The sequence below is a fragment of the Nannospalax galili genome, unplaced genomic scaffold (assembly GCF_000622305.1).
Source record: "Nannospalax galili isolate Female #2095 unplaced genomic scaffold, S.galili_v1.0 scaffold279, whole genome shotgun sequence".
Lineage (NCBI taxonomy): Eukaryota > Metazoa > Chordata > Mammalia > Rodentia > Spalacidae > Nannospalax > Nannospalax galili.
In genome coordinates this window covers 2,057,518-2,079,835 of record NW_008343971.1, presented here as the reverse complement: position 1 = coordinate 2,079,835, position 22,318 = coordinate 2,057,518, and the positions used below count along the sequence as shown (strand labels likewise).

The 22,318-nt window shown below is 42.3% G+C and overlaps 1 protein-coding gene across 1 annotated transcript in view; it reads right to left on the bottom strand.

Annotated features, from left to right (window-relative positions):
* The window catches only part of Dnah6 (dynein axonemal heavy chain 6), a 317,890-nt gene that overhangs the window by 138,944 nt on the left and 156,628 nt on the right, over window positions 1–22,318 (bottom strand). The window contains exons 39-44 of the mRNA XM_008840298.1: window positions 19,752–19,909; window positions 16,756–16,887; window positions 14,438–14,609; window positions 8,827–8,973; window positions 7,711–7,784; window positions 5,569–5,723 (exon numbers count right to left, since the gene is read on the bottom strand). Of these exons, the coding sequence (XP_008838520.1) occupies window positions 5,569–5,723; window positions 7,711–7,784; window positions 8,827–8,973; window positions 14,438–14,609; window positions 16,756–16,887; window positions 19,752–19,909 (838 nt within the window). The remainder of the gene's footprint in view (window positions 1–5,568; window positions 5,724–7,710; window positions 7,785–8,826; window positions 8,974–14,437; window positions 14,610–16,755; window positions 16,888–19,751; window positions 19,910–22,318) is intronic.

Below are 22,318 nucleotides of genomic sequence, written 5' to 3'. Positions count from 1 at the left end.
CTATCTGTCTATCTATCATCTATGTATGTATGTATGTATGTATGTATGTATGTATCTATCTATCTATCTATCTATCATCTGTCTATCTATCATCTATCATCATCTATCTATCATCAATCAATCATCTATCAGCTACCATCTATCATTATCTATCTATCTATCTATCTATCAATCAATCTATCATTGATCAATCATCTATTGTCTATCTTATGTCTATTATCTGTCTTCTATCATCTATTTTACATCTATCTATCTATCTATCTATCTATCTATCTATCTATCTATCTATCTATCTATCTGCCTATCATATATCTATCTATCATCTATAGTATGTGTCTGTATGTGTGTGGGCACACTTGCAAGTCAGACTACCTACCTACCTACCTACCTACCTACCTACCTATATGTAGATTTATTATGATGCCGATAATTGGAGAGAACTAGGTATAAATAATTTTAGAATTATAATAGCTTTATTATCTATAAAGTTGTTATCATCTAGCATGGTCACTGAAACCCATGATAGGAAATTATTGCCAACCGTCTTCCACACATAGGCTTCATGTTAAGGGCCTGGATGCTGACCAGTCCTCTACAAGAGCAGTGCAGGGTACACAGTCGGTGATTCATCTCTTGTCCTATTCAAGCCTCCAACTTCTAGAGACTTTAAAGGCTATGAAATAAAGAACACTGGCCAGACATAATATGTGGTCCTGTTTAGTAGCTGGGCTTAGAAGTTATGTAGTGTGAGAACAGATGGGGAGACTCCAAGAACTTGTTTTAAAAATGGTATTCAAAATCAAGTCTAGATTCTTAGCTGCTAGTCTTCTGAAATAAGAACCAACCTTTCAGATTTGCCTACTCCATCTTTACACCCTCTCCTGCTCTGTAGGCAGGTCTGTGCTTACTGTGCCCTGACCCTGACTGTCTTGATAGTAGTGCTTTAGTCTAGAACAAAGGTCACCAAATTATGGTTTGTGGGTCAGATACTGTCCACTAACACACACACTCTCTCTCTCTCTCTCTCTCTCTCTCTCTGAATGTGCCTGTGTCTGTGTGTTTTAACACCCATAAATTAAAAATGCTTTTCAAGTTTTTTGAAAGAGATTAAAAATAACTCACAGAAGAAAAAAAAAGTTATGATAGGTAAAATCATATGAAATTCAAATACTAGTCTCTATGAGCAAGGTTCTATTGAAACATATCAAGCTTATTTCTTAATATCTGTGTCTTCACACACTCTGGCAGAGCCAAGTAACTGCAACTGGGATGGATGGCTCACAGAGCCCACAATATTTTCTTTTAAAAATATTAATTTGTTGGGGCTGGAGAGATGGCTCAGTGGTTAAGAGCACTGACTGCTCTTGCAGAGGACCCAGGTTCGATTCCCAGCACCCACATGGGGACTACGAACCATCCTTAACTCCAGTTCCAGGGGAATCCAATGCCCTCTTCTGACCTCCTTGGCATTGCACGACATGGGTGCACTCACATACATGCAGGCAATACACTCATACACATAAAATAATAAATTTAAAAAAATTTTAAAAATATTTGTTTCTACTCTATGTGCTTGTATATCTAACTGAGTTTATGTATGTGCAATACATGCAAACAGGTGCCCAAGGAGACAAGAAGAGAGTGTCAGATTCCTTGGAACCGAGTTATAGGCAATTGTGAGCTTCCTGATGTAGGTACTGGGAACCAAACCTGGGTCCTCTGCGAGAGCAATGAACAATACATACTCTTAACAGCTGTGCCATCATCTCTTCAGCCCCTACAATATTTTCTAAGTGGCTCATCAAAAAAAAAATTTATTCATTTTTATTAATGTGGTGTGTGTGTGTGTGTGTGTGTGTGTGTGTGTGTGTGTGTGTGTTGGCCTGTGTATGGGTGGCCAGAGACCAGAAGAGGGTGACAGAGCCCCTGGAGTTGGACTTAGAGGTGGTAGTGAGCCTTCAAATGTGGGTGCTGGGAACTGAACTTGGGTCCTCTAAAAGAACAGTAAATACTCTTAACCCCTGAGTCATCTCTCCAGCCAGATGGGCATCTATGTGGCTCTTTACAAAAACAATTTTTCAACTTCTTCCCCTAAAACCTTTTCCACTTCTTTTCCTGGAACAAGGAAGACCTGGAGGCACTGTTTCCACGGCCATGTCTTGATTACCGCACACATCTGAAGGAACAGTTCATGTTTGCTTATTTCTCATCAGACACCCACAGAATTATATATTGAGGACTAGAGGAATAGCTCGTGTTCCCTAATCTTTTCTATAATACACACATGCTCTACAATGGGTGAAATATTGACTATTGTAAAAGAAACTGCATCATATCATAGAAGCACACTTTATTTCGTGTATATTATTCCTCATAACAGTTTGGTTTCTACCGGGGATTACTGGAAACCAATGGCTTGTCCATCCTGCTTCCCAGTGTTATTTTTTTATGGCAATTTACATGTAAGGGAAGAGAAAACTCCCCACAGTAAGAAGCCTGTAATGTAGTAGCTAAGTCACATTCTATGGAATGTAGTAGACAAGATGGGACTCTCCTAATTACTGGCTTGTAGTTAATAGAGACATCCACTCTATCGTTCTTGGAGTATAGCAAAAACTTTGGGGGTATGCGTCAGGAAGGAAATGCAGGTGCATTTGCACTTTGAAAACATAGGCTCTTCTTAGATTGGAGAGACCAGAAACATTACTGCAACCAACTTGTGGACTGTGTCATAGAAAGATTAGGTGAATGCCCCCCAAACCTCTAATTAATGAATGGTAGGCTTGGGAATCACATTCAGCCCTTTGCCTCTAACTCTACTGCAGGTCTCCCAACCCAAAATTGACCCACATTTTCATAATAGACCCCCAGATATCTGAAAATCAGTCTCATGTTTCTCTTAGCTTTGTCCTTGCCAGAAAAACTATCCTGGATCTTGCCAGTCGTGGTGGTGCACACTTGTAATCCCAGCACTTGGGAGGCTGAGACAGGAGGATTGCTGCATGGTTGAGGCTAGCTTGGACTATATAGTGAGACTCTGTTTCAAATCCACTCTTTTCTAAAAAAAAATCATCATGGCTTTCATTTTGCTTGTTAAAAGAGAATTTCTAGCTCTCAACATACTTAGTACTTTATAAATTTCCAATATTCCACTTTAAAAATGGTACCAAAGCTAGATGTGGCAGTGCATACCTTTAGTTCAAGGTCAGTCTGGTCAACATACTGAGTTATAGTCTAGCCAGTGAGGCCCTGTTTTGAAAAAAGTGGTATCCAGATTTGGTGACATATTCTTTGCAAAAAGACAGTATAAAATGTTACTTATAATGGGATTTCCCTTGATCTGATACCACAGCAAAATTTTTTGAGACAGGGTCTTCCTACAGCCTCAGCTGGCCTGAAACTCACAGAGCTCCACCTGCCTCTGCCTCCCTATTGCTGGCATGACAGGCGTGTGCCACCATGCCTGGCCCCACAGCAAAATTTTAATAGCTTTGAAGGTTAATTCTTATGTCAACTGCATTTTAGTGTAGGTCCTTTTTCAGGCTGACAGTTAAATCCCAAGGATTTTTTTTCACATGTAAACCATAATAAATAAAGTCCCCCATGCATCCCACATTTCTGCTCTTTAATTAATTCAAATTCAAGGAGTCATGTTTGTCACAGTTTGCATTATAACATATGAGCTTTTGTCACTAAGTTGTCAAGATACCACTTGTTTCCCATCTGTTCCTGTGCCAACATGCCCACACACCATCCCCAAAGAACTTTCATTCCCACAGTTCAGGCAGGCTCTGAGTTTGCCAAACAAAACATAGTAATTAATAATGGCCACACTCTGGCCTCAGAAACTTCTGGGGAATAGATCAGAGGGTGGGAAATCAGATTTCACTATACTTATAATCTTTCTTCTTTCATGAAAGAGTACCCAGACCACTCAGGCTTGCTTAAAATATAATAGGGACAGTTAAAAAAACTATCTGTAGAATCATGGAGGTTTGGTTTTCAGACACCCAAAGGATGTTAATAACGATGTTTTCTTTTCCTTCTTTTTCTAGAGAAGATCAGTGGCCAATAACCAGAGAAAATGCATTTCTGCTTGTTTAAGAACCTTCAAACACCTGCTGTTAATTAGCAATAGAAAGAACTTTGTTATGAACCTAAGTTAGGCAGCCACAACTTAAATAGGAATTTAGCACTGGCAATGTTGGCATTTCTTGATGACATTGTACAATTTTGGTTCCTAGCATAGGATGAGTGAGGTAATGTTGAGTAATGTTTCTGGTCCTATTTAATCTTTGATCCCATCAGGGCTAGAGCTCTGTTCTCTTATGAACCTGGTGGGCTTGCATGGTAGGATTGATGCTAGGTGACATCCCAGTCTGTTATAAGGCCATTTGGCTTCTGCCTGGATGCTTCTCTTTTGCATTTGCCTTTGGAGCCCAGGGCCTCTATGTGGGGAAGCCCAGACACACTGATGCTGCCACAGAGAGGCATTCGGGGACAGAGATGCTCCAGGCATCCTAGTTGCTGTCTGATGCAACTACAAGTGAGACTCCAAGACAGAATTGCTGACAACCATGAAAGACAGTGGCTAAATGAAGCTGGTCCATGCAAGTGTGGTGAAATGTCCACTGGAACATTCTCTGAGCCTTATTTGTGAAGAGATTGTGATACTGAGCCAAGAGAGGGGTCATGACAATTAAACACGATGCCCTGCATCACAGTTTTATGTGTATGCTAAGTGCCATTATTATTCCTGGTCCATAGGATGGACCTGGACCTTCACAGGAAGGAAGCATTGGCTTACCCTAGAAACATCATCTTAGCACAGAATTGTCCAAAAAGACATGAACCATTCTACAAAGTGGAGTGTGTCCTAAGGACTGAAGATATTCAGGCTGGATGCCCCCATGTCAGAAATGTCTCCCAAGGGCACCCATATGAGGTAGGAGTCACACTCAAAAGCAAACGGAATCTATGATTGGGGTTCAACTAGTGTTTTGCTATACTTATCTTGAGTCTCCCTATAGGCATATATGTAATTAGCCCACTATATCTTTTTCAATGACCTTAGATCTTTTTCATAACAAGATAGGACATATAAAAACAAAAGTAATTGATATTTAGCAGTAGTAACCTCTGAGAGTCCATAGAAAATTCATGTGGTATGTATTTAAGGAATGTTAAGATACCTTTTGGGGCTCAGCTGCTAAGAGCATGTATTCCTCTTCCGGAAGAGTTTTGTTCCCAGAACCCACACTGGGCAGCTCATAAATGCCTATAAATCTACCTCCAGAGAATCTGAAGGACCCTTTTAGTCTCTGCAGGCACCAGCACACACATGGTATACACTCACAGAGACACACAGACACAGACACACAGACACACACACAAATAAATCAATAATCTTTTAAAAATCTTATAAAATATATTTTAATCTACATCGAGAATTTCCGCAGTACGGTCACCTATCTAGTAATACACTAAAGTTTCTTACAACTTAATTTCCATGTTTTAATGCAAAACAAATAAAGTCAGTATGTAACTGGGCACCTTGCAGCACTATACCTTGACACGTGCTCTATGGCGTCCTGGAAGAATACCAGCTTTACTTCTTTGGGATTTATGAGGTTATAATCATCAAGATAGTCCTGTAGAACATTTCCGATTTTCTCTATATCAGGCAAATCATCGTAAATCCGATCAGCCTTATCTGCTCCAAACTATAAGATGATTTGTGGAGGAAGAACCAGGGTGGATCAATTATGATATATAGACATAAGTGACACAAAAATCTGGGAAGTTCATTGCACATAAGTTTTTAAAGTGATACATTGCAATAACAATGATTTTTGAAACATAATTCACACAGGAGCTTAGATTGACTTAATTGTTCTCACAGTTCCACCTCTCTCTCAAGGTTTTGCTCAGAAAAACTAAGTGATTGAAAATGTGCATGAAAGAATGTTATTGTTATAAACAACCATGCTGGACCTATGTGTAGTTTTTACATAGCACTCACCTAGGACTGAATATATTATGGAGAATAAAAATCCGGTATAAACTAAAGGGAATCAAGTTACCCATTTTGAACACTGGAGGATGTCTGTTTTCTGCTGTAGCCACTGTGGGATGGGCACTTCCACTAAAAGACAGGCAAAGCAAGAGGCGTTCTCTTGGAATCCAAGGCCTCATACATACGAGGTAAGTGCTCAGCGCACATGCACATACACACCTCTGTGTAACTAGATGTGAATTTGAATTCTGTTTTCCTGCCTTTACTTAAAATTCTATACCTGATTAAGACTGTTAAGGTACTAGGTCCTGTACCCAACTTAAGTCTTACTTTCTTTTTATCTTTGCTTTATTCGTGTGTGTGTGTGTGTGTGTGTGTGTGTGTGTGTGTGTGTATTGGTGTGGGGAGTATGTGTGTGTGTGTTTATGTCCAGGTGTTGTTGGTTCTTCTATTTTTTGTTTGAGACAGCACCTCTTATTGGTCTGGAACTTGGCCAAGTGGGCCAGGCTAGCCGGCCTGCAGCTTTTAGGGATCTGCCTGTCTCTGCCCTTCATTTCACCACACCTGAAATCTCTGGCATGTGCCACTGCATCCAGCCTTTATATGAAGGTTCTGGGGGATCTGGGGAGCTCAGGTCCTCATGAAGGCAAGCACTTTATTGACTAAGCCATCTCCATAGGCCCTTCTTTATTTTTCCATTTGAGAATTATCACTAAAACCACACAGGAAATGTAATTTGTGAAAGCAAACCTTAGCCCTTTATTTTAATGAGAAATTTAAACAAATAAATTGTTCATCTATTTTTTCCTGCCAGGTGGTAATACTCATCTGAAGGTAGATTCCAGTGTGGTCATCAGTACATGCTATAGAAGGGTGAGTTTACTGATCATCAAATCAACATTGATTGACAGCCTGCTAAATCTAGCTCTGTGTGTGCGGCTGAGGGCTTTTGTAGATGAAACAATGCAAACAAAATGAACATGGCCTTGACCTAAATGCATTCCCTAAATGAGAGTCAATTTGGTAGAACCAGATACTAGTCTCATGTAGATGTGATGGGTGGATGGAAGATTTACTCTAGGTAGGCTCAGAGGGTAAAATTAGGCCCATGTGTTGATATTATTGGAAGGACAGAAGAGCAGCTTATAAAGATATTGTTAAAAGAGAGTTACACACAAGAGCATTTTCTGCAATTAGAATTTCCTTGGAATGAAGAGGGCAGCTCAGTGACTGGCAAGCATTCATTAACTGGAAGTGTGTGAGCAGGGTCTACAGAGCTTTACAGAACATAATACAGGATTCGGGTCCCAAGTAAAGGCAGCTAAGTCTCTCTCTCTCCTTGTAAATCGAGTCTGATGGCTCTGATTTGAACTATACCAAAACAAATGCTATGTTTTCCCAGAAAGATCCAGAGAGTAAATATTTGATTTTTACAGATCATCCAATCTCCACCTCTGCTGCAAAGGCAGTTACATAGTATATGCTGTGTAGCTGGTGTAGCTGTGTTCTGATAAGATTTTATTTATAAAAACTAGACTGCAGGTGGATTTGGCTCGTGGGACTAGAGTTTGCCCCCACTTTGCCTAGTCATTTAGTCTTCACAAATGTAAAATTCTTGTTCAAGATGAGTCTGATTTAAAACAGTAAATGCTTTATAATCTTTAACTATAGCCAAAGCAACATAACACACTTGCCTTAATGAAATCACCAAATATGATGGGCTTGTTTAAAAAATATTCCAGGTCAATTGCAATTCCAAAGTGTTTGTCTGTTAAAAGACAACATCAGTTTTATTATGAGGATTAAGCTTGGATACTGCATTTAATAAGATATACAGAATAATACCTGCTGTTAATATGAAAATTGAGAGAAAGGCATGTTAACACCATGTCATTTCTGTTTGGTGGATAATTTACCAGGTTTAAGATTATTCAATAAGTATTCAAAACTTTTGTTAAATAATACTAGATATTTGTTCAATAAAGAGCACTTTAGAATTGTCATGATTTCTTTTTATCTTTATTTTTAAAATTAAAAACATTAAATTTTTTTTGAGACAGAGTCTCATACTGTAGTCAAGGCTGGCCTCAAACTCCTGGCAATCCTCCTGCTTCATTCAGCCTCTGTGGTGCTAGGATTGTAGAAATAAGACACCCAGCTAGTGATACTTTTTTAGTTAGCATATAAAATAATGAGTTTCATTAAGACATTGGATAGATGCATATCATTGTGTTGGCTCATACTGGCCCCTTGCCCACCCCTGGCTCTTTTCCACCCTCCTACTTACTCTCTTCCTCTGAGTTCCTAACCCCCTCTGCATTCATCTCTCTCTCTCTCTCTCTCTCTCTCTCTCTCTCTCTCTCTCTCTCTCTCTCACACACACACACACACACATCCACACCTGTATACAGCTAGATATAAATTTGAATTCTCCTATTTTCCTACGTCTACTTAAAATTCTACACCTGATTAAGACTGTTAAGTCTTCCTTCATTCCAGCAACACATTTTGATCATGTTTTTATATATTTGAGTGATCACAGGAAATAACTTTTATTTTTGAATCTTAAACTCATAAACTCACTTTAATTCCTCTTTATAGGAACCAAATTGCTTTTTTTTTTTTTTTTTTTTTTTTTTTTTAAGAACAGAACACCCAGGCATGGTGGTGCATGCCTTTAATCCCAGCACTCAGAAGGCAGGAGACAGAGGCAGTGAGATGGAGGCCAACCTGGTCTACATAGGGAGCTTCAGGTCAGCTGGGGCTACAGGGAGACCCTGTCTCAGAAAAAATAAAAAAGAACATCTTACTGGCCATTTCTGTCAGAATGATGTGGAAGTACTGCTTGTCTTCATTGCTGATCAAGCGATCATGGAACACTCTTTGACATTCGTGGCAAAAGAGTCTAAATACCTGCATTTCTTCTCTTACTGTTCCCGGATCACATTGGAGGATACCTGTTTTTTTTTAAGAAAAGGAACAAACAAAAAGGAAAATTCTGCATTTGTGGAACTTCTAGTAATACTTTAATAAACTAGAAAACATCTAAGTCCGACTTGGTCCCCACAGTACCAGAAAAGAATACTTCCCTGTGCACATATGGATAATGATGGGGCCTCACTTAATGCTGTGACAAGGACACTTTTCTTTGTTTTAACTGAACGTGTGATATGGTTAGACTTTACAGCATAAGCGGCGTTCCTTTTCTTATTACATGGTTATAGTGGCTCAAATGAGGTGTATTACATTTCTTTATGTGTATGTGTTGTACATGTATGTATATGTGTGTGGGTCCTGTGTGGTATATGTAGTGTGTATGTGGTATGTCGTGTATGTGTGGTATATGTGTGGTGTGTGTATATAGTAGGTGGTATATGTGGTATGTGGTTAGTGTGTGTTGTGTGTATATATATGGCATATGTGTGGTGTGTGTATAGGGTATGTGGCAAGTGGTCTGTGGTTCGTGTGTGTATATAGTATGTGGTGTGTGTTTGTGTGTAGTATGGGATATATGTGGTGTGGTTTGTGTGGTGTCTATGGTATGTGGTCTCTGTGTGTGTGTTGTGGTGTGTATATGTGGTGTGTGGTGTAGGTGTAGTGTGTGGTGCATGTGGTATATGTGGTATGTTGTTGGTGTGTGCGTGTGATGTAATGTATAAATGTGGTATTTGGTTTGTATGTGTGTGTGTGGTACAGTGTGTATATGTTGTGTGTGACATGTGTGATTTGTTTGTGGCATGTGTGGTGTGTGTGTATATGGTGAGTGTATGATGTGTGGTGTGTTTGGCCTGTGTGTGTGTGTGTGTGTGTGTGTGTGTTTATCTCACAACTGTTCTCCTTCTGATGCTTATACTATTTCTTTTAAAAATATTTAAAAGAAAATATTTATTTTTTTTTAATTCCGTGTCTATGTGTGTCTGTGCATGTGAGTGAAGTGCCCTCTGAGGTGTTAAATTCTCCAAAGCTGGAGTTATAAGCAGTGTGAGTTGCCTGATCTGGGTGCCTGATGTGGTATCCTCTGGAAAAGCAACAGGCACTCTTAGCTGCTGAGTCATCTCCCCAGCCCGGCTTACAGCCTTTTCAAAGCCCTTACTCAGTCTCATTCTTCCCCAGTATCCAGTCTCCAGTAAATGTTCCTTGTCTGACTTCTACTCAGATTATCCAAAGTACTCCTCTAAACAAATTAATATGGGGCTGGGTGCTGGAGAGATGGCTCAGCAGTTAAGAGCACTGACTGCTCTTGTAGAGGACATGGGTTTGATTTCCAGCACCCACATGGTGACTAACAACCATCCATAACTCCAGTTCCAGGGGATCCAACACCCTCTACTGGCCTCCATGGGCACTGCACTTGCATTCATGAGGCAAAACACATACATAAAATAAAATTTAAAAAATTAAAAAGTAGTATCAATTGTTATTGCAAATATAATTCTAACAATTTAAAGTTACAGTGATGTTTATCAGTGCTGGAATTGTTCCTTCTGCTTGGGGGGGGGCTCACCACAATTGTCCTTACATTGTGCTTGTGGGATAAGGAGTATTACTGTGTACTCAGGAAAGGCAGAGTTTGTGCAACACAACATAACAGGTACTGCCCCCATTGCCTGCTATAGGAGATTTCTATAGAAAATGATGCTCTTTTTTTTTTTTTTTTTTTTTTGAGATTGGGTCTTGCTACATACTCCAGGCTGGCCTGGGACTTATGTAGACAGAGCAGGCTGTGAGTGCCTCATAATCCCCCTGCCTTAGCCTCCTAAATACTGGGCTTACAGGTGTGCACCACCATGCCCAGCAATGATACATTTAAAAACATTTCCTGGTTGTGGTTGTGTGACATATGCGATTCTTAAAGTGCTTAAAGTTGAATTACTTTTGGTTAGTATTTGTAGAAATAAGAGGCTTTTCAAGATACTTTGATGAAATGTGGGGACAAGGAGAAACTGAAATTCCTTGTTTACTTTATAATGTATAAATGGAGCAGATAAAATGGATCTTGAATTTATTTATTTTTTTCTCTCTTCTTGTTTGTTTATTTTTAAGACAGGGTCTCCCTGAGTCCTAGCTGTCTGGAACTTGCTGTGTAGACTAGGTTGTCCTAAAGCTCACAGAGATCCACCTGCCTCTGCCTCCAGCATGCTGGGATTAAAGGCGGGTACCACCACACTTGGCAGTGGATCTTGAATTTTGAAGCTCAGAAGTCATATAAAAAACAGGAATAGACAGGTGATAGGGACAGGATTAGTCATTTTCTGAGGATTGGGAAGTATGTCTGAAGCAGCTCACCAAAGACACGAAGTCATATTCTAATGTTTCTATGAAAAATGAGTTCATGGATCCCGAGGCTGTACGGCTAATACAGGAGAGAAAGATTTAGGTGGAGGAGGAAGAACACAAGTCACTGAGTTGTCTTGTGGCAAGGATGGTTGGTGTGCCACCTTTGAATGTCCCCAGACTCTTGAAGAGGGAGGAAAAAGGAAAAACAGAATCACCAAGCCTTAAGAATGGGAACTGGAAAGATGAAGATCCTGTGGAGAGGATGGAGTGGAGAGGAGTCGGTGGGGTCACCGAGGCTCTTAAAGCCAAGCCCTACGCCTGCCATGGGCCATTGTCTTCAGGTTCGTTCTCAGCCTGTTAATGAGCATCAGGTCATGAGTTGGGAACTAAGGACAGAAACTGGGGCTGATTTCAGGGACCCCAGATACTGCTCTACATGGAAGTGCTCAGAAGCTTCCACTCAGGCTACTTTGCAGATACTGGAAACAAACGTAGGTGCTTTAGTATATTTGAATCTTCACTAGGGGAAAAATGTTAAGAGTGAGTGGCATAGAACACAGAGCACTGGGTAGAGAGTCACAGCACAGAGCACAGGCAGCTAAGAGCTAGCGTCCTTGTGCACAAAATCAGGGGAAGGGCTTGATCCAGGGATTGGAAATGCTTTGTTTTCAAACTTCTATGGCATTCATTCATTCATTCATTCATTCGGTGCCAGGTACATCTCCAGGCTTTCTTTTCAGTGGTGAGCTAAGCAAAAGGCCTTCATGAAACTCACATTCTAGTAGGTGAGACAGAGACATAAACACATGTAGAGAAATAGGCTATGATTTGGGGTGATATATGCTATGAAGGGACACAGAGGGGCAACCTTTTGCAGAGGAGGTGACATTTTGGCAAGAAAGAGAGCCGTGATAATATCTGGGACCAGTGCATTCCAAGAGTGTTACAGGAGCCTGGGAAGGACCACGGAAGACAAGAGCGGAGAGACCCAGGGCCAGGTGGCACAGACTCAGCCTTCAGAGTCCGAATAGGAGTCACCTGTGGCTGCTGTGCAGAAGGCCGGGCTGGGCTCTCGGTAAGGAGGGCAAGCGGACAGACTGGAAGCTGATTAGAGATGATGCTCTTCCTTTTGGAAAGATTGGTGAGAGAGTGCTGGGGAGGTAGCTCAGTCAGGAAGTGCCTACTGCACAGGCATGAAGACCTGGGCTTGATTCCCGGAACCCATGTGAAAAAGCCAAGGGTGGTGGTGTACACTTGTAATCACTTGTGCGGGGAGGTGGAGACGGGTGGACTCCTGGGGCTTGCTGGCCAGAAAGCCTAGTCTGCTTGGTGAGTTCAAAGCTAGTGAGAGACCCTGTGTTAAAAAATAAGGTTGACATCTGACTTCCACACCCACTCACACACTCGCACATATACGTGTGCCACTACACACACAGACACAGAGACATGCACACATATGCGTATACACATACACACACAAAGAAATCTTGGTGAGAGATAATGGTTTGAGCTAATGTGAATACAGACAATGGAGAGAATTGGTTAGATTTGGGATATATTTTGTTATTTTGTCTTTAATTTTTTTTTTTTTTTTTTTTTTTTTTGTGGCGCTGAGGACTGAACCCAGGGCCTGATGCTTGCTTGCTAGATATAGTGCTCTACTACTGACATAATCCCCAGCCCTGATTTGGGATATATTTTAAGGAAAAGTTGTGACTACTGTTTATGGAGTGGATAGGGGGTTATCAAGCCTCATGGACAGAGGGGTTAACAGTAGCCTCCCTCCTCTGAGGCAGGGATACCCATGGCCAGTGGTGGAGGGAAGAAGCAAGAATCGACATTCAATTTGCCAAGTTTAAAACGTTCAACTGGACAGCTGAATGTGGACAATGAGAAGTGTGTTGAATATGTGAATCACCTGTTTAGAGCAGAAATTGAAGTCTAGATAGATGGTGTGATGCCACAGAATTGACTAAGATTAGATGGAAAGTGGACTGAAGACAGAACCCAGGGAGGGGCCACAACAGGAGAAGCCACAGAGGAGGAGCAGCTATCAATGCAGATGGAGCAGCAACAGCCAGGGGGAGAGGAGGCAGCACAGGAAAGCATGCACCATGGGCTGCTGGGACAGGGCAGAGGGCCTGTGCCAAACACCGCCAAGGTCTGATCTTTGGGTTTCAAGGGATGGAGAGGTGATCTCAGGAGAGAAGTGGAGTACAGTGGCAGGCATACACTTTGATTGACATATATTAAAGTCCTGACAGGAGGGATAGTGGGGAGAGGCCATTTTTATAGGAATCGTTCTGGAAGAAGCAGAGAAATGGGACAGCAGGAGAATGAATTTTTTAAGATGGGAAGTATTAGAGCAAGGTTTTCTTGTTTTCTAATCCTGCTAGGGATGATCTAGTAGAAGAGGAAATTATGCAAGTAGAGTGCAATTACGGGAACCAAATCTTTGACTAGGCAGTTGGGGTGGGAATTAGTATCAGAGGGAGCATAGTACATGACAGTTACAGGGATAAGATGAGGCAGCTCTGGTCTGATTGCTTCAATTTTTTGGTCAAAAATGGGTTATCAACTGAGAGTGAGAAAACAGGAATGTTGGACGTTTGGAAAAGCCATGGAGTTCAGCCTGAGGTAGGGATGGAGGGGGACTTGGACAATATATGCTATTTGTCTTAGTTACTTTTCTGTAGCTGTGATAAAATACCCTGATAAAAGTGACTTAGAGAGAGTTTATTTCAGCTCACCATTTGAAGGTACAGCCCATCTTTGTAGGGAAACCACACTAGCAGGAGCTTGGAGGAAGTTGGTCACATTGCACCCACAGTCAAGAAGCAAGGAGTGATGAATGCTTGTGCCCAGCTCATTTCCTCCTTTTAATATGGTCTAGGATTTCAAGCCCAGGGAATGGTGCCACCCACAGTGGGCAAGTGGTCCCACCTCAATTAATCTAATAAAAATCAATTAATCTAATCATCTTCCAGGTGATTCTAGATCTCTGGAAGTTGGTAACTGAGATTAACCATCATACTATGGGTGACCAGTTGAGACACCTTGGTACACACAATTCTACTGCTAGATTTTGGGCCAATGGAAATGCAGGGAGGGTGCATAATAGAGAATGCAGGTTCAGCACACTACCTTGCATACACTTGGATAAATCTCTCAGATTAAAGACATAATGGGACTTGGCTGGGGTTGGTAGGAGGTCAATACTCATCCTATTATAAATTTCAACTGCAGCTTCGACAATGTTTGGCGCTGTTTGCTTTACGGCTGGTGTGAAGTCATTCAAGAAGCCATTTAAGATGGCCTAGAACCAGAAATGTAACATGAGAGAGTTAGGTATTTTTTAACCAAATACTTGTCTTTCAAATAATATAGATTTGATACCTTTTTCTAATAGCAACCAGAATGAAAAATTCCAACACAGATACCTGACTATCAAATCTCTTGTTCGTTTCAGAATATGCTCTCAAGAACAGGTTCATTCTTGTGCCTTGTGGTTGCCTGGGAGGTCTGAGTGGTATTCATAGCTGCCCTGTGATTTACCATGATGTTTCAAATAATTTAGACTTCTACTCAGTGAGGGCCCCGAGGGCCTTAGTTGAGAGTACATACTCATCTGGAAATGAACTAAAGTATTTACTCTGAGTTTCATAGGTGAATGACACCCCCCCCCATTCAGCCCATATGGGATTGTGAGTCACAGTTTAAGCAGTTTTGCTATACAGCACTCAGAGGTTTTATATGTGAGGTAGTATCCCTTAAATGACTTATTGTACCTACTTCAAACATTTTAAGATTAATTCCCATGGATGTAAGGATGTCTGTATGAATAGAAAACCCCTCTCCCTATACTAAAGGCTCTGTCCCTCTCTCTTCTCTAGGAGAGTCTCCGCTGGTTAATTGTGTTTACTTGATTTCTGCAATGGCAGTTGCTGACACAACCAGCTCCTCTAGACCAGTCACGTGAACTGTCTTAGTCTACCAGCGTCCTAGTTTCGTTCCTGTTGCTGTGATAAAATATCCTGACAAAAAGAATCTTAGGGGAGATTAGCTCACAATCCAGGTTATAATCCATCATAACAGAAAAATCAAGGCAGCAGGAACTTAAACCAGTTCGTCACGTCATGTCACATCCACAGTAAGGCAGACAGAAATGAATGCATGCATGCTGCTGGCGTGCTCTCTGCTTCTGCCACCCTTTTTTATTTTATTTTTTATTTTATGTGTATAAGAGTATGTACGGTAAAATATTGTAATTTCTAATATACCACAGTCTGCGATCTGAGCCCAGATGCTTTAGGCTGTATTTGCTGGTGGTGTTGGGTGATGCCGTGTATCATGCAAAGTGTGAATGTTGTGTGTGTTGTGTATGTAGATGCACCTGTGTTGTGCAATGCCTGTGGAGGTCAGAAGAGGGCGTTGTATCCCCTGGAATTGCAGACAGTTGTTAGCAGCCATTTGGGTGCTGGGACTGAACCTGGGCCCTCTGCAAGAGTAGTCAGTGCTCTTAACCACTGAGTCATCTCTCCAGCTCCTTTCTCTCCTCTTATACAGCTCAGGATCCCCTGCCCAGGGACTGGGGCCACCCATAGTTGCTTGAGTCTTCCCACATCAGTTAATTTACTTAAGACAGTCCCCCACAGGCATGGCCACAGACCAACCCAATGCAGACAATCCCTTCATTGAGGCCCTCTTCCCAGGTGATCCTGGGTTATGTCAGGTTGACAATTAAAGCAAACCATCACATCTCCCATTTCCTGCCTCTGTGACTGCATTCACCCAAGTACTTTCTGTTCCCAAGATCCCTTCAACTTTGTGAACTCCTGTCTTTCTATAAAACCTAGCTCACGATCTGGCCTCAAGCCTCTTAGTTGCTTGGTGATAGCATGTTCTAGTTATCTTTTACCATCAATCGCATGTATTGGATACTTCTGATGAACACCTGCAGATTAGGTAGCATTGTGTTCTCTACTTAAAAGATGAGGACGTGTTCCCTGAGGGAAATTAGTGGAAGAAATATGGCTGATTGTTCATAGTGTTGGTGGAGGAAATGATGTTGTCTGTTTAAGGTGTTTGAACTCTAATGTCTGGAGTGTTGGGTCATTTAAGTGGACGCCCAGGTTTGGAAGGCAAGCCTGAAGTGTGCATGAGCTGAGCAGTGGATAAGATCTTAAGAAGGGTGTGCAGCATCCTAAATATCAAGGACCCAAGACATAGCCTTCCTTAAGGGTAGAGGTCATGTCTGGATAATCTTTCTGCATTCTGAAATGGTCTTCCTTTGAGATCACAACCACTAATGATGTTCTCCGGGAGCTCACGGTCACTTGCTTTCTGCTTAGGAAAGGGATGGGAGGGCTCCCTAGAAACATAGCAGGCCACTTTGATTTGGGAGCCTCAAAAAACATCTATTTTCTTTCCTCTCTCTTGTTTAAGTTTAAATCCACATTCACCTGAAAAATCTGCTTTAGACTGTGCTCTGAGGGCACTGGAAGGCACAACATGCTGAAGTGTCGGATGAAGCGGGGTGTCACAGGATTGCGACCCCCTCCTGGGGGTGCACATGCCGAGACAATTGTTACATCCTGCGGGGAGAGAAAGACACTTGGGTCACCACTCAGGAATCAATGTTTATGTTGAGGACCTACCAGGAGTTATCATTGCAATACATTTCTGAATATATCGGAGGTCACTATTAGCCCCTCATTTAGAGAAGAAAACTAAAGCTAGGCCTTGATGGCTAAGGAGGCTGCTCAAAGCCAAATGAGGGGTTGGTAACATTATTATTATTATTATTTATTTTTTATGTGTTTGCGTGTATTGCCTGCATGTATGTGAGTGTACCTGTGTTGTATGATGCTGCAGAGGTCAGAAGAGGGCTTTGGATTCCCCTGGAACTGGAGTTAAGGATGGTTCACAGACGCCAGGTGGGTGCTGGGAATCAAACCTGGGTCCTCTGCAAGAGCAGTCAGTGCTTTTAACGGCTGAGCCATCTCTCCAGCCCCAGGGGTTGCTAACATTTTAAAAAGGACAGTCTGGCTGTCTGCAGATTGGGGATAAGACCTGGGGTGTGTAGAGACCAGTTAATGTGGTAGTTTAACCCTCTTGATATTCCTATGAGATGGAGCTGTTGGTTTTAGCATTCTATGAGAGAGAAGGCTTGATTTCAGACAATGACCATGGAAATGAAAAAAAAAAGTGATCAGAGAAATATTTACAGTGAATAGCTACTAAAGGGAATATACATTAGAGGGAAATTATGGGATTTGGGCTGGATCTCCTCCTCCTCTTGGTCTAATAACACCATTCATTCTGAAGGTCTGCTGGGAAGGTTAATCAAATTAGGCATTGGAAAACACTTCGAGCAGTGCTTGGTGCAATTTGTCTTTATGATGAGCAAAAGTACTCCTCACTCCAGATCTGCCCTCTTCCTCTGACCCCACAGCCTGGCTGATGGGCCTGCTATCCCCTGCTGTTGTCACACATCACCACACCGAGGCTGTGCCCCTCATCTCTTCTCCTCTTGGAGACTGTAGCGTCCCTGGTCCTGCCTCTTCTCTAACTCAGTCCTTTCTGCCAGCCAAGGGAATCTTTCCAGAATACATCCTTCAGTAATTCCCCATCACTGAGAGGATAAACTCACATTCCTCATCATAGGCCTGCAGCCCTCTGGGATGCAAAGTCTGTCCCTCTTGCTGTTCCGGGTTCACATTTCACCAGGGTATTTCAACGCTCCCTGCTTCTGAAGTGTAAAGTGCTTGCTGCTTTGCTCTGACATGAGCTGCTTTTATAATCCAGGAGCCCATCTTTGGGAGGGCTTTTCTTATCCTCAACCTTACCCCTCACCCTGACCCTGGCTTCTCTATGTCTCTCCCACTCCTCATCCTTCACACAAACATCTGTCTGCTCTCCAAAACTGAGCTCTCTGGAGACAAGGACCATTTCACTTGTCCACTCATCTTCTAAATCAAGTATAGCAGGAACTCAGCATTGATGGAATGAACTGAACCACAATGGAGAAGCACTGAGCCATGTTTTATTGACTGAATTGTATCTTTTACCCATAAATCGTATGTTGAAATTCTGAGTCTCACTAAAATGTGACTGTGTTTGGAGACACAGGATTTGAAGAGGTAATTAAGGCAAAGTGATGTCATTAGGGAAAACTCTAATTGAACATGAGTGGTACCTTTATGAGATTAGGACACCGATGGACACAGAAGGAAACCCACTGCTGTGGTTTGAATGTGGTTTGTCTTCTCCATGACTCATGTTGGACTTCAGTCCCCATTGTGAGGTATGTAGAGTGGAGAAGCTTCATCTAATTATGGTGCTTTGAGATTGGGACTTTCAGAAATGATTAGGATTGGATGAGATCATCAGAGTGGAACCCTCACTGAATTTTGGTGGTCTTGTTAGAGCAGGGAGAGAAACAAGACCTCCTGTTTCTCCATGTGATACCTTGCTGTTGTGCACCAGTTTTCTCTGAAATGAAACTTTCCATGCAAGAGTGAAGCTCCTTAAGAGGCAGAAGTTGTAAAGGGAGGCTTGCTAATACTCAAGAAACCAACAGCTCACAACTCTAAGAAGTCCTTGAAACTTACCAGACTCACAAAACTCCTTCTTCCACAAGGCTATAAATAGTAAGGACTGCTGAACAAAGACTTTTCAGCCTGCTGAGCTGCCTGCAGGTCATGTAGAGAGCTCCAAAGTCCCAGCGTTCATGAGTGGTCACCCATGCTGGAATGGCCTTTTGGTGATGCAGCTAATTTTTTTTAATGAGACATGATCTCCCTGCAGCTCTGACTTGGAACTCACTATGTAGACCAGGCTGGTGTCAAATTCAAAGAGATCCACCTGTCTCTGTCTCCCTAGTGCTGGGATTCAAGGTGAGTGCTACCACATCTGGTACTGTAGCTGCCTTTCAGCTCTTCATGCTCCTGTATGTAACCCTTCACCCATACCTGTAAGTAACCCCAATAAGCCCACTGGTTCACCAACTGGGACTTTGGCAGCATCTTTACTTTGATCTGTTGGTTCCCTATCTGAAGTGGGTAGACATTTGTTCGTGTCTCCCCAGGAATAGTGTCCCACAACACTTGTGGTGCCTCAGTGCTCATCACCACATGCGGCCTCTTGCCCTTGGATCAGAACCACAGGCCGCAATAAAGCTCTTTATAAATAACCCAATCTATGATATTGTTATTAGCAACAGAAAACAGACTTATGAATCCATATAAAGACATAAGGGGAAGACAATCATTTACAAGTCAAGGAAGGAGGCCTTAGAAGAAACTAAGTCTGCTGACATCTTGATTTTGAACTTTAGCCTTCAGAACTATGAGAAAATAGGCTAAGTTGCCCAATCTGTAACATTTTGTTATGGTTGTTCTAGAAAATTAATATGCTATATTTGAACACAGCAATTAGTTAAAAACCTTAAAGTAACCTGTATGTCTTTCCAAAAGAGTTTGTTTCTATCATAAAATCCACCAAAATCTTGATACTGCCGAAGCAATTCAATTGGAGGCTGGGAGCCATATCGATCTAGTTGGGGCATGTTCAGATCATCAACAAAAATCACAACTTGTTTGTTTCCTGGTGCTCCTGGGGAAAGAAAATAAATTTTAAAGTATTATAATTTGTCCTTAAAATGAAAGACCAAGCAGTTGTGGTTTGAAAATGATGAGTCTCCATTAAAATTCATGTTGAGAGGGGGTAGGGAGATTGCCGAGGACCTGGGTTTGGTTCCCAGCACCCACAAGGGTGTTCACAGCTCTCCATAACTGCAGTTCAAGGGGGATCTGACACCCTTTTGTGGCCTTCACGGACATTTCATGACACAGGTGTACTTACATACATGCAGGAAAAACATTCATACTCATAAAATAAAAATAAGTAAATAAAAACTAAAAACAAATTCAGGTTGTGGCTTGGTCACAGGTATAATGGCATTGAGAGGTGATGAAGCCTCTGAGGCATTTGGCGTCATAAGGGTTCTGCCAGGAGATGTAGACCTGACCAAAATGTCCGCACTGTCATGCCAAGTGGTTCCTTACCCTTAGTCTCAGAGCACATGATGATGGTAGCTCTCCTGTGAGGTTTGTACCTCTCTCAATCCCAACCCACCCCCCTGCCCTCACCAGGTGTGTGGCCTGGGCCTGGAGGAGAAAGGTCACGCTGTTTCCATGGAAGGGAGCAGTGGAATGCCAGAGGTTTCCTTTCATAAGTGCCGCTTCACCCTCACATCGAAAACAGGGTTTGATGTTTGAAACCATCCCCACCCCATCAGTGGGAAGGCCAGGACAGTGAAACTGCCTAATGCTACATTGGAAGAAAACAAATACACATACTCACCAGAGGGAAAAAGTAAATAATGGAGGAAAGGGAACAGAGGAAGCACGGGTGACTCTGCCCACTTTGGCATCCAGTGCTTGAGGATATAGCCACATCCATGTGATTGGAATGAGTGATGGGGGTGATTCCAAGGCAACTGACCTCGAGAAGCCAAGTAGTTGGACCAGCGTGGTGGAAAAGATCTAAAAGAGTCATTCTAAAACTGTGAGCCCAAGCCAGAAAACAGCCTGGCACCTGCTGCCCTATGTCTAGCTAAGCAGGTAGGAGGCACCCGAGAGGAGGCCACGAGGGGTTCAGCAAGTCCCACTGTTGGCCTAAGGAGAACTGTGCATGGCAGACAATGTGGAAAAGCAGCTGAGCTGAGCCCTGGCTGGTACCCATCTAGAAGGGTTGTGGGGTGGGTAAATGGCAAGACAGTGGAAGGTGTACTACTGGAGGGCAGGAGTGACAGGAGGATGAGACCTTGATCCCCACCCTCAGGCAACCTTACAGTAGGGAGACCGATGTCTGACCTGTGACCGGCTCTTCTGGCATTCTCACAAGGACTTACTCCTGAAAGCCTGCCTCCCAGGGACTGTGGATGGTGATTCAGTACCAGAGAAGCAGAGGTGGTACACAGAGATGCTCAAAGTGTTGGTGAGAGAGGACACTAGTCTATTTCATCTTCTTCAGTGCCAACACATCAAGACCTCCACAGAAAGAAGGGCAGGGAATAAAGTCACCCCATGCCACCTTCCATGCCAGTACCTGGGACTGTAAACCTGGCTTATGATAGAGAAGAGGGTGAACTTTCAATTAGGGTTCAAGTTAATGTCCTATTTTGGCCCAGACTCAAAATATAACCCCAATTAGGTTAACTAATAAGGGAAAGAGGAGATGCTAAAAATTTGGCTTTCATTGACTGCCGAAAAACCATTTAATGCTTATCCTAATTGAATCCAGAAACTTGATGTGCTAGATTTGAAGATGTTTGTTGATTTTAAGATTTATTATTATTGAGCTGGGTGTGCTGGTACACCCCTTTAATCCCGGCACTCGGGAGGCAGAGGCAGGTGGATGGATCTCTGCGAGTTCAAGGCCAGCCTGGTCTACATAATGAGTTCCAGGCCAGCTGGGGCTACAGGAAGACCCTGTCTCAAAAGGACCAAACAAAGAAAAGATTTATTATTATTATATTTAAGTATGTGTGTTTGTATATGTCTCTCTGTCTCTGTCTCTCTGTCTCTGTCTCTGCCTCTGGCTGTCTCTCTCTCTCTGTGTGTGTCTGTGTGTCTGTGTGAGTATGTGCCACATGTGTGCAATGCCCATAGAGGCCAGAAAAATGTGTTGGATCCCCCAGAGCGGGAGTTACAGGCAGTTGTGAGTCACCAGGAATGGGTGCTGGGACCAAACTTGAATCCTTTATATGAGCAACATGTACTCTTCTTTAAAAAAATATTTATTTTTAAAATTTTGTGTGTATGAGTGTTTTGCCTGTCTGTATGTAAGTGCACCCATGTTGTACAATGCCCTTGGAGGCCAGAAGGTACTGGAACTAGAATTGGAGTTATAGACAGTTGTTAGCAGTCATGTGGGTGCTGGGAACTGAACCTGGTTCCTCTGCAAGAGCAGTCAGTTCTTTTAACCACTGGGCCATGTCATCTCTTCAGCCCCAACTTT